Here is a 13,549-nt window from a genome sequence, read left to right as displayed (position 1 = left end):
CTATTTTGTCCGAATTTATAAGTTCATGGCCGACCGCGTGTAATGGTAGTTAACTTTTAAATAAAATAAAAATAAAATTCTTTTATTTGCATAAAATATGGTACACCAAGGTGATATTGGAAAGGTTTTGTAACGTTAGATGGAGCTTTACTTTCACGTGCGCCGCCAAGCTCTTCCATGTGTGCGTGCTTGCTGGGAGGGAAGAAGGTAGGCGTGGCTTACGAACCGGCACGGCATTCGCCGCTGCAGTAGCCCCTTAACTGGCCTCAAGACCACGGACTGTCCGGCCGATATCTGTCGGCGCTGACCGGAATCGTTAAGCGACCACACACTATCGGTTCGTGTTAGCCGTGAGGCCAAAAACTGACAGAGATCTGTTAGTGTGTGGCTTTTTGCGATTAACTGACAGGCTGATATATAAAATCTGCCATACAAACTGCCAGCCCCGGGAGCGAGCTTGCGCAGCGCGTGTACCGCGCCCCAACCGGCCCGAGAAAGATTTTCTTTAGTCTTGGAAAAATACGGTAAAATAACCTAAAATATAGGATATTTTTGTATATTTTACTCACACTCGAAGTGAAAAGCAGAGTATAACTCAGGCATAAATGTCCATTTTTAACCTCGACTATATTGGCTAAATTATTTATTAATAAATTTCCTACAAATACTGACATTCATTTTGATACGAGTTATAGTTTTCAAGCTATGGTGCGCCAAAGTTTACTAAAAATCTGCCATTAACAAAAATGAAACATTTAATACTCGGGAAACAATCTATAGATATGTATATTACGCGAGGCCGATTTTTGCTCATCCCATCAGATCTACAGTTATGGTCCGATTTTGCTAAATGATATGTCATTAGATTCGTCTCATGCTGGAAAGTTGCATAAAACTACTGGATTTTTAATTTTTTTCTAAAAAAGTACTGAAAAATTAATTTGAAAAAGTTAAGTTAATTTGTGAGTTTGACCACGTGACATGTGATCCCTATTTTGACTCAAGATGACCAAATAATAATAAACATGAATTGCACTCAAACCTGTAGTAAGTTGTTCAGCATGATGAAATATTATTTTTGAGGGCAACATAATATCCACAACACTTAAAACATGTACGAAAATACAAAAATGATTTTACAGTTTGTTGACAATGAATGACAGTAAACATATTGTGTCAACTTTTAAGGGGACTATTATGTCATTACTCTAAATTGCCAGGTTGTTTTCATTTTAAAAATGTTGATATATGCAAACTTTACCTTTTTAAAATGTGGAGAACGGTCAAGTGCGAGTCGGACTTGTGATCGAAAGGTTCCGTGTCACTACATATGCATATTGACTAAATGTAAAAAACCGGCCAAGTGCGAGTCGGACTCGCGCACGTAGGGTGCCGTACCATTATTATCTTTAAAAACGGCAAAAAATCTAAACGACCGACCATTGACGGCTGTTCTGGCTATCAGATCTGCTGACAGTTATGGTTCGATTTTAATAAATTATATGTCATTGGATTCGTCTCATGCTACAGATTTGCAATAAGCTCTTAGTTTTTTGATTTTTTCCCGATAAAGTACTAAAAAGTTAATTTGAAAAAATGTACCACGTGACCTTTGTTCTGACTTGAGATTGAATTGAACTCGAACCTGTATCCAATGTATGTAAAGTATCCAGTATCCAATCCATTCAAATATTTGTTTTGAGACTGTAACATGCATACACCACACTAAAAATTATATTAAAACAACATAAAATTTTATTATTATGTTTGACAAACATGTCAGACATGTGTCATCCACATCGTACTCATCAAGGTGACACATTAAATCTCCGCTCTGTAATTTTAATGAAATTCTATTGCTGGACTTTTTCCCCGCTTACCGCTCCGCTCCAGTGGACAGGCAACCTAACTTTTAGAACCATACTCTAGCGGCGTTTTGACGCCGCAACGGGTCTCTAGTAATGTTTATTAATTAATAATGTTTAAAATGTAAATTATCTTTTAGAGCTTTGTTTGAAGCAACTAATGCCCTGACAATATTTGCACATGGTGGAGCAACGCAATTCAGCTTTGACACATCCCCATCTTTTTCCGCAGCCTGTCTTGCAGCTACATGATACTATTTTTAGTATCGACTGTGGAGCTGGTGACTTTGTTGTATATATTGGTGATATAAAGTTATCATTCTTGTTCCAGCCCCAGTTGTCTGCGTTCAATGCGTTTCCTCGCCATAATTGAACTTGATGGAAAGTACGCATTGAATGCTGTCGAGCTGTAGCTGAAGAAGGTGGTAGCTTTGATAATATCACCGTATTGTTGGTCAGACCAACGTATTTGTTGAAGTGGATGTATCGTAATTCGTCAAGACTTTTTTCATTTTTCTTAGCTCCATACAAAGCCAGAATATATTTTTTTCTTCTTCTGCTACTTGCTCGTATGAGGCATCCGGGTTATTGAAAACGTTTATCGTCTTGTGTCGATTTTTTTACTAAGCGGAATAGACGCAAGCCCAGTGCACGCTCTTAATCTAACTTGATTTCACTTTTCGTGCATAAAATTGCGATATTTATAAGTTTTTTGCTTCATAAGAAAGGTTTCGATTTTCATATAAGAACGCTGTAGGTATGTTCCAAGTTTTAATTTTATTGTCATTCACATCTTGTATTTTTCTGCTCTCTGGTATTCTTTCCATTCATTTACCGTCTTCACAATTTCAAAAACACATAATCTCAGCGATTGTTGATATATTAAGATTTTAACACGTTACTTTAGCCACAGAATAAGTAATAGTATTATCATACAGAACGGCCATGCACCGCCCCGCCCCGATTCGAATTGCCTCGCCCCGCGACAGAAAGTTGGCGGACTTCTGGCACACTCTCAGTTCGGTTAGCAACGCCAGGACGGAACGTTCAAAATGCCGGTGTATTGTGCTATGTACGGGTACTTATCAATTTGTAGAAATAAATAATCAAGTTATCCAATATTCAATTAATTAACAAATTAATGTATAAGCATTTGTACTTTGATTTGTTTGTAATAAAGAATAAGCAAGCTAGTAAGTAGTTATTATTTATTTGATCAATAAGTAAAACGTAATATGTATATGCCATATATGTTAATTTTGGACAAAAACATGCATTTGAGTTGGAGATGGTTTTAAAATAAGTTCTTCTTCTTCTTCCTGCCCTTATCCCACGTTATGTGGGGTCGGCACAACATGTTTTTCTCTTCCATTCTCCTCTATCTTTCGTCACCTCAGCACTCACTCCTTTCTTTCTCATATCCTCTTTCACACAATCCATCCATCGCTTTTTGGGTCTACCATACGCTCTCCGTCCATCAACATTCATCCCTAACATTCTTTTGCCTATATGGCATTCATCCCTCCTCATCACATGCCCATACCACGCTAACCTACTACTTCTTATCTTCTCCGTTACTGGTGCTACTTTCAAACTTCCCCTAATATACTCATTCTTGATCCGATCCTTTCTCGTCACTCCACACATCCATCTCAACATTCTCATTTCCGCTGCGTGCACTCTTCTTTCATCCGTCACTTTCATCGCCCAGCATTCTGATCCATACATTACAACAGGTCTCACGATCGTCCTGTAAATTTTCCCCTTAAGTTTATGAGGCATTCGTGGATCGCAAGTTGTTCCAGAGACCTGTCGCCATTTCATCCATCCCGCATTTATTCTATTTTTCACGTCACGGTCTATGCGTCCGTCGCCCTGGATCAATGACCCAAGGTACCGGAAGTCGGGGCAGACTGGTAGGGATACACCATCTAAGGCAATATGGGAAAAACTGGATAGACCACCGAAATCGCAGAACATGTGCTCCGTTTTGGTTCTGCTTATTTTCAGTCCCACACTTTCCAGCTTTTCTTGCCATTTTACCAGCCTGCTCTGGACCTCAAGTGCATTATCTCCGACAAGAACAATGTCATCGGCAAACAGCATACACCAGGGTGCCTCCTCCTGTATGTTCGATGTCAGAGCATCCATAACCAGGAGGAACAAATATGGACTTAAAGCCGATCCCTGGTGTAAACCTACCGCCACATTGAACTTGTCGGTTACTCCAGCTTCAGACCTGACGTGAGTACTGGCTCTATCATACATCGCCTGAACAAGCCTCACATACTTCTCTGGCATTCCTTTCTCTCTCATAGACCACCACAGAACCTTACGGGGGACTCTATCGTATGCCTTTTCCAGGTCCACGAACACCATGTGCAAGTTCTTTTGCGCAAGTCTGTATTTTTCGCACAGTTGGCGAAGTGCAAATATGGCGTCCGTAGCTCCCCGGCCCGGCATAAACCCAAATTGGTTCTGTGTTACCTCACTTTCTTCTCTCATTCGTCTCGCTACCACTTTTTCCCATATCTTCATACTATGTGACATGAGCTTTATTCCTCGATAGTTGTTGCAATCCTGTACATCACCCTTATTCTTAAAAACGGGCACCAGTGAACTGTTGCACCATTCATCAGGGATTTCCTCTTCTTGCAACAACTTATTAAAGAATAAAGTCAGCCACTTCCATCCATCCGCTTTCAGAAACTTCCATACTTCTACAGGTATACCATCTGGCCCAACCGCTTTCCCATTCTTCATACCTTGCACGGCCATTTTTACTTCTTCTATAGTGATCTCTTTCACCATACCAATGTTATTTCTAGCATTTTCTAGCACTCCACTCCAATCATTCTCTTCGTTCATAAGTTTACTAAAGTAGTTCTTCCAGCGTTCTTGTATGCTCTTGTTGTCCGTCAAAATCTTTCCTGCTTCGTCTCTCATACATTTCATATGATTTATATCTCTTGCATTCCTCTCTCTCTCTCTTGTTATTCTGTAAAGGTCTTTTTGGCCTTGTGGGGTCTCAAGGAAATCGTACAATTTATCTTGTACCTTGGCCCTTGCTATTGCAACTGCTTTTTTAGCCTTCTTCTTACTTATTAGATAAGCTGACCTCTTGATTTCTTTCTCTCTATCGTTACCCTCTTCCACACTTTTCCATTCTTTAAAAGCATTCTTCTTTTCTTTCAGAATCATTCGCACATCTGCAGTCCACCACCATGTATCCCTATCAATCTTGCCTTTCCCTGTTGTTTCCCCAAAAACATCCCTCGCCACACTTCTTACACATACTGCCATTTCATTCCAGCAACCATTCACTCTCATCTCTGCCATATCACCCATTCCTACCATCTTATCGACTATTCTTTTTCTAAATTCTTCAGCTAACTCCCTGTCACTCAATCTATACCATTTCGTTCTAGGTGGGGGCTTCGAGTTCTTTTGCAAACGTTGTACTTTAAGATTTAAGTCTAGAATCAGTAACCTATGGTTTTAAAATAAGTATTACTTCATAAACATTGTTACTCGTATACATTTAAGTAATGGCCTAAGCTTATCAAAGTTACGAGTTGTGCCATTGGCCAGAAGCACTTTTTCCATGTTGACGGGACGGATAGTCTGATACGTCAAGTACCTACACGTGTGGTAATCTTTTGGCACCAAATATTCTTCTTCCACTTGTTTCTTCCATTCCACCATAGTTATACTTCCACTTTTCACTTTTTTTAAATGTAAATTTCAATGAAGTTTATGTTATCCAGATATTACTCTTACTTATGGCTTATAAACACATTACTTATGCAAATAAACCAAAATTAACTAAACTAAAACTACTATAAATACATTAGATATTACTTGTACAAAGATATATTATGTTTTGCTTTGTTCCAGGGAACCTCACTGCACAACCATCGGCGCGCTCATGGTCATTTTCCGGCGTCGTCATCCGGTCCACATTCGAATGTCCAAGGACTTACGTATACATCAGTTACACCTCACGGCTAAACATGCCTGCCTATTATGTTTTTTTTTCTACATAATCTCCGTTAAATTCGATGCATTTCACCCAACGATGTTCCAGCTTTTGTAACCTCTCGAAAAAAAATCCAAGATATAAGTAAAAAACCGAAAAATGGGACCTTCAAACCCCCCTCTCCCCCCGGCTCATGGGCTACGGCCGGGGACTTTTACGAGTATCTTTATGCTACCCTATGAATTTCAGACAATTAAACATGAAAATATCCCGCTCCATACATTTTTTTCGAAAAAAAACGACACTTTTTATATACTTTTTATGCCAAATCGTCCCAAATTCAAAAGTTACCATAACAATGCTGGGCAAAACCTATCTCAATAAAAAAAATGAAAATTACAATTTTGGTTTCACTGCTATAAGATGAAAAAACCATTCCATCTTACCCCAACGTACCTTGATAAAAAACATGTTTATTTTAGCTTATTTTCGCGAAACGTTTGTAACGTTCTGGGTATATTATAGAAAGATAAATAATCAAATGTGACGTTTTCAACCAAAAGGTACCACATTGTCGCTTGTTGATTTCTAATTGAAGCTATATGGAAATAACGCCTTACTGACAAGCGACAATAAGTACCTGTTATGTTGGCAGTGGATAAACATCACAGTTTATTGAGATATTAACTGTTGAACGGTAATCGCCACATATTCTCAAGGTTCCATCTTCCTTCCTCACAATGCGGAGTGGTGTAGCCCAATCAGAATATCTTACAGGAGTCAACACACCTATTGCCTCAAGACGCTTCAGTTCGGTTTTCACTTCTTCTTTAAGAGCATAAGGAATAGGTCGGCATTTCAGAAACTTTGGTCGAGCTTCACTCTTCAGAATTAGTTTTGCAGGTGGCCCCGTGTAACAACCCAGTTGGTCACTAAATACTTTGGGGTATTTTAATTGCAGTTCTTCTGGTACTTGACTTGTCCAACAGATTCCTTCCACTTGTATTCCCAATGGCGCAAACCAATCTCTTCCCAAAATATTAGGTCCCTTGTCTTTGGCAACAATTATTGTTAATTCATGTTCAAGCCCTTTATATCCAACTTTAACTTTAGCCAGTCCCTTCAGTTTAATTGGATGCTGACCCCAGCTGATAAGGTTTATTTTGGCTTCTTCCAATTTCACATTGAACTGCATGTTTCTCCATGTTTCATATGAGATGACGGTTCGTGCCGCCCCTGAGTCTACTTCAAACTGAACTTCTTTGTCATACAACTTAATTATAGTGAAGATCTTGCTACTAGCTTGTTCAGTACTTGACTTAACATGTACTTGCAGGATTTCATTCATGTAGGCGAAATCCTTCTTACTGTCATCCAGTTCATCAACTTCAACCAGATTAATTTTCCTTTTATTTCGATTCCAACATACGGCAACCGTATGGCCCACCTTCTTGCAGTAGTTACAGTTTGCCCTAGCAAATTTACAGCCTCTAGGGTTATGATTCGCCCCGCAGTGACGACAGGCAGACTCGCGCTTGTGCGAGCCGACGTTAACTAAGTTGGTGTCCATAGGTTCAGATGTACTTGTGCTCGTTGTTGGTTTGGTCTCCGGAGGTGTTGAGGTACTCGCAGCTTGCGGGTAAAGGTCGCTCACAGTTTGCTCATATTGAACGCTTCGGCTTACGGCTTGCGCGAATGTTAAATTGTCAGTTTTTAGTAATTCACGCCGCAAACGCACGTCTCTAACTCCCAACACCAGTCTGTCACGCAATTGTCTTTCTAAATCACTGAAGTTACAATGCACTGCTAACGTTTTAATGGCCGAAATAAAAGATTGCATTTTTTCACTTTTCTCTTGACATCGGAGATGGAATTTCCCGGCTTCAAGTATTTCGCTTTTCTCAGGCGCGAAAAACTTGTCCAATACGCCCAAGATATCTTTAAAGTCCACTTCGATGAGTTTTTTCGGCGCCACTAATGAACTTACGAATGCAAAAGTTTCTTTTCCACATTGTGAAAGAAAAATGGCGCGGGCACTTTCTAGGTTATTTTCTACGCCTAGGGCTTGTAGCGCAAACAACATTTGTTCTTTATACACTTTCCAATCGTCCTTTTTTTGATCAAAAGCCCCAGGCAGCAAGAAATTCGTATTTAACGCCATTTTCACTTTTATAACTAATTAAATTTCCTCGAGTCGCCAATGTAGTAATTGAAACAACGCCATGACAGCATAGACAAAGATATTTATTTTTTAACAAAAAACAACACTTGTCAATGTGCCAACATAACAGTACCCTTTTGGTTGAAAATGGCACAAATATTTAATTTGAAGGACACGCGGGTTTAAAAGGTTGATAATTGTCTTACGCCTGTTATATTTGTCAATTATGGGTAATCAAACGCTCTAATATTATAGGTGCCATGCCACACAGCACTAGTTGAACAAGTATTTGTCATGTTTCAGGTCACTATTCGATTCGTCTGTCATTGTTATGGTGTAAAGTGAAGTTTTTTGTTGTTATTTATTTTATTACATATTGTCATTGAAAAATGTACATATTATGCTTCAAATATTACGATTTTCGGTAGAACGAATGTCGGTTACGATACGCTTCAAACAAATTATTGATAATTTACTTGTATAGTAGTTAAGTAAAAGTGTGAAATTTACCTATTCGTATTATATTGAGCGTTGACCTAGCGGTAAATCGCATTGCGTGACAATTAATATACGTATAAAATACTATTTTCAATAATTATCTTTATTAACAGACGATGCGACGCTCTCTACTCCGCTACCTTTGCAGGCAAACCATTCCTTATGCATTTGATCTCGATCACCCTCGAACACCTGGAGGCAATGATAAAATATATTTAGAAGAAAATTACACACTTTTTATAGTGTAGGTGTATATTTTTATTCCAAGTTATTTTTAGGGTTCCGTACACAAAAGGTAAAAACGGGACACTATTACTAAGACTCCGCTGTCCGTCCGTCTGTCTGTCTATCTGTCTGTCCGTCTGTCACCAGGCTGTATCTCATCAACCGTGATAGGTAGACAGTTGAAATTTTCACAGATGGTGTATTTCTGTTCCCGGTATAACAACAAATACTAAAAACAGAATAAAATTAATATTTAAGTGGGGCTCCCATACAACAAACGTGTTTTTTTGCCGTTTTTTGCGTAATGGTACGAAACCCTTTGTGCGCGAGTCCGACTCGCACTTGGCCGGTTTTTTTTTCTTATAAAAGGCAGTGGTACTCTAACTTGCTGAGGTAGACAAACCCATTCATGGCCAAGAACCGCCGAGCGTACTCAATACGCCGGGTCACCATACAAACCGTTTTTAGCTTATGACTCAGCTTATGGGTCTCGAGCCTGGCGCGCATGGTAAATAAATCGCCGCTTATGAAGCCGGCCAGCTGAACAATATTTTTACTAACCACCTTTTTTCTGTGCCTATCGAAAAAAAACCGAATTATTGCAGTTTGTAGGAATTAACATTTTTACTTTCTACAAGCTTTTAATGTCAGACCAAGCTAAGTTGGCAGCGATTTTTTCCCATGTTACTTCAAAATACAACTCTAATTGGGGGGATGGGATGAATCACTTCTTGAACTCTTGTGAAAAATATCACATGAAAGATAATATGCTCTTATGCTTTTATTGTTTAGGTACTGTGTCCAAGTGTGTCCGATAAGCTGACACCTGGTCGGTCATTATCTTTGTTTTGGTAAACGCCCTTATTAGTAACAATAGAGCACTTAATAGTACAAGAGTTAGACCTTGTTTTCATCTAAAAAAAGATGTTTATAGTTTTTTTTATTCTAATACACCTTATAAAAATGGTTGTTAGCTTATATAATACTTACATTATTACTTTAAATTACGTTTAGTTTGTTTAAAACTAATTTATTCAGGACTCGCATGCGAGTCACTGGCCCGGCACAACTGTTTGAGCATGACCCATAAGCTGAGTCGCTGGCCCTGAATGGGTTAAATCAATAGCACCTTAAGGCAGCATACCTGTATGTGACATTTTCAACCATAAGGGTACTTATTGTCGCTTGTCAGTAAGGCGATATTTCCATATAGATTCAATTAGAAAGCAACCTCATCAACAAGCGACAATGTGGTACCTTTTGGTTGAAAACGTCACATATATTAATCAGCACTAAATTAGCTTCATGCTTTGTTTTTTTATCAAAAACAAAAATATAAATAAAAATACAAATAAAAATACTTTTGTAAACCTTCACATTATTTTATTAAAAATATTTAAAATGTTGAACATTTTTAAACGCTTGAAACGCTCATAATTTGTGGCGCGAATTCGACAGCGCGCGATGACATCACTCGTTGGACGCAACTGACGTTTGTTTTGTTATTGTTACTAATGTTGTTCGTGTATTTCAGCTACTCGTCACTAATTATTAGTTTTGTTATTTTTGTTTACCATGGATGAACCTAAAAACCATTCTATAGGCATTATCTTTTGCCAAAGTATAGTAACAAATTAAAAGTGCAGCTCATAATGAAATGAAAGATGATGATTGAAAGATGTAAGATGTGTAAAATTAACAAAAAATTGTGACCTGTAATACCTTATTACCAATAAATTATGTCTATGTCTATGTCTATGTCTAATGTACAGCACTCAATATGTTTTCTAATAAAAATGAAATCGAAGTATATAAGAGTAAACCAATTTTGTTTGTAGATTTTTCTGGTAACAAATTACTTCTTACCTTTTGGGTTTTTAGCTTCGGAAATACCTACACTATGAAGCCTGTATATTAATTATATTCATTAATTTAATGTAAAGTTATTGATATAACTAAGTATTTACGAATTTATACACAATATAGAAACGCATATTCTTTTGTTAAACCTACGTCAAACCTTTGCACAAAACTTTTTAGACTGTAGAGACAATAGGCAATTAGCCGGGTCTTAAGAACCGTCCAGACGGGATGATCAAATTGACCTAATTGGTCAATTGATCATCCCGATTGATTGATCTGGATCTAATTGATCAGAAAATAAATTGGCGTCAATCTCATCTAGCGCCTACACGTTCACAATTTTAATCACCAATTTTAGATTTGTAATGTCATTTAAGCGCTCGCGCATATTTAAAAAAAAGGCCCCAAATGTGCATACTATCGTCGAAAAATCGGTCATAACCTTACAATCGAATCGAGTGGGTTCGGCAAGCCAATTTCATTTTCGCATCCACTCCATCTGATTTGATCAGACAATTTAATCAGATTGGGCGAGAAATGTCCTGTCTGAGGCGACCTTACAATTTAATCAGATTGGGCGAGAAATTGTCCTGTCTGAGGCGACCTTTATTTGCAAAAAGCACAGATGCGTTCTAGGAGACCTAAATGTGGAACTCAATATTGTACACTAGCACACCCAAAATTAAAAAAAAAATGTAGGCACGAAGAGTTCTCTCGCCTTTTTCTACTACTTAACAAGTTGTATGCGTTTCATTTCAGTATATTTTCAATGTTTTTATTTAAAAGATCTTTTGAAATGTTATTTTATTTGGCTGATTAGCTCGTTGGCGGGTGTTTGCCTATTGGCAGGAATGCGATAATTAAAGAACCTACAAAAAAACCTTGGCGGGTTCATGGTGAAACGGAGATTTGGAGGATGGGAAAATACATGGATATGTATTGTTTTAGAATTGTAATGGTTAAGAATAAGTGAACTGAAGTTTTACTGGTGATAGACAATCTACAATACAATAAAATAATACATCCGTATTTTCGTGTTACTATTGTTACTAACTGCAAGTAGTGTGGTGTGTAGCTTACGATAAAACTCGATCGACGTGTTGTAAATACGTACCTACAAATTGAAATACCTAAGTAGTAAATGTATTGAAACGCAACCAAGTGTGTGTAGAATCGACAATAACCGATGTTTTAGATATAACCATTTTGAATTGCTCAATCGCGACGAATATACATTTTTATACTAGATTTCTTTCATAATCATTGAGACGCAGAACAAACAACAAAAATATGTCTAACGAGTGACGTCACGGTACGTTTCGACCAAGGGCGTTGATTTAAGGTCATTAAGCAATTAAATGATAATTTTATAACAGAAATGCATTTGTCACATAATATAACGGTAACAATTATCCGAATAAAAAATATTTCGTACAAATTTAAACTTCATGCATGAGGCTAATTATTGGTAAATTACGTTATTTGCTAATTAAGCTATATTATGACGTTTAAATGAAACGTTAACTTTACCGTCATGCCCATCGTTTGTCACACAATTTTGGCCAGCGCACTGACAAGCAAAAATAATACGTTATTAAATGAAAGAGAAATGTAGTTATAAAGTGATAATATGCCTATACCTTATCGTTAAAATCTGCCGTCACCGGAGGCCTGTCAGAGTTGATCGTGGCATTGATGTGCCACCTGATACGCCAGCAGTCGGCAAACTTTTGAAGAGAAGAGCCGACCAAAGAAGTAGGTAATCGATAATCGGTAAAAGATAATATAACATACTAGACAACCTGAGCATGTATATTCACTATTCATTTTCTTCCATATTTCATTTACATTTAGGTTTAGCATTCGCGTGGCTGCTTCCGCGACTGACACGGATCAGCAGTAATGAGTATGTGTAAGGACACTAAGGACATGTAAAGGCAGAGAGAGGCATGCCTTTAGAGACATAACGCTGAACTTCAGATTTATTTTGGACATAGTTTTCGTTTGAACATTTTTCACTGATTTTACACTAGGAATATGGTATATAAATATTTTTTCCAAGGCATACGAGTAGGACACGTTTGACAGGCAGTTTATCATAGCCCGTTTTACTGCAGTAGTATTATTTAATGAATCTACACGAAGTTTGTAAAGATTATCCGTATCATTTTAGTAATATTTTTTATAAATTTACTGAATTCGTCAATGATGATGATTTATTATGTTTCTGCTTAACGTGTAATTCTCAATAACTACAATGGTAGTGCCTGTGTAACACCACCAATGACACAGGTATTGGAGATAATATTATATTTTCCCGAAAACGTTGTCATCGTACCATTTCGTAACCCCTTATTGCATGTAAAAAAAAATTGTTTAAATTTGAATGTTTCGACTTTTTTTTACATTATACATCAAACTTTGTCCAAATTTTACTCCGCATACGTTATAAAACTACTGAGAGGCCTCCCTGCGAAACACCCGGCGCAAAGATGCCCATTACACTCGCTGTGTTACCTCGTTAAATTGTAATGGACAGTCTTTGCACCAGGAAGTGTCGACTAATTAATATACTTAAATAGTATATTTCGCTTGTGCACTGGGTACTACATTTGAATCTCATTAGTCTATCCGTTTGAGAGCTAAGATGCTACAGACAGACAGACATTGGCGTCAAACATATAACACCCCTTTTTGCGTGGGGGAGGGGGGGGGGGGATTAATAAAAGTAGGCCAACGAAAAAAATCTCTGCAGTCTTCTCTTGGTCTAACTCTAATAACTACAATCTTTGATCCTGACCTCTTCTTTTCTGTATTCTTTGTATTGTTTTCTGTAATGAGGTGTGCAATAATAGTAGATTGTACACCAAGGGGATAAAATAAAGCACTGTTTTATGTCACGGGCGCGACGTTGAATCCGGAACGTAACGAAGGACTCCCAGTTTTAGTGCAGTGAGG

At 37.8% G+C, this 13,549-nt stretch overlaps 1 protein-coding gene across 2 annotated transcripts in view; it reads left to right on the top strand.

Annotated features, from left to right (window-relative positions):
* Nucleotides 1-6,137, top strand: part of LOC134754239 (zinc finger protein 28-like) — a 52,644-nt gene extending 46,507 nt beyond the window's left edge. The window contains exon 14 of one of the 2 annotated variants that reach the window (XM_063690424.1): nt 5,763-6,137. In XM_063690424.1, coding sequence (XP_063546494.1) covers nt 5,763-5,911 — 149 coding nt within the window. In that variant the 3' untranslated portion in view covers nt 5,912-6,137. The remainder of the gene's footprint in view (nt 1-5,762) is intronic. The other variant, XM_063690423.1, reaches the window with a different exon arrangement.
* The last annotated feature ends 7,412 nt before the right edge of the window (nt 6,138-13,549 follow it).

This window comes from Cydia strobilella, chromosome Z, assembly GCF_947568885.1.
Source record: "Cydia strobilella chromosome Z, ilCydStro3.1, whole genome shotgun sequence".
In the NCBI taxonomy this organism is placed as follows: domain Eukaryota; kingdom Metazoa; phylum Arthropoda; class Insecta; order Lepidoptera; family Tortricidae; genus Cydia; species Cydia strobilella.
The sequence above is the reverse complement of the archived record's forward strand: the minus strand, read 5'-3'. Positions and strand labels throughout refer to the sequence as shown.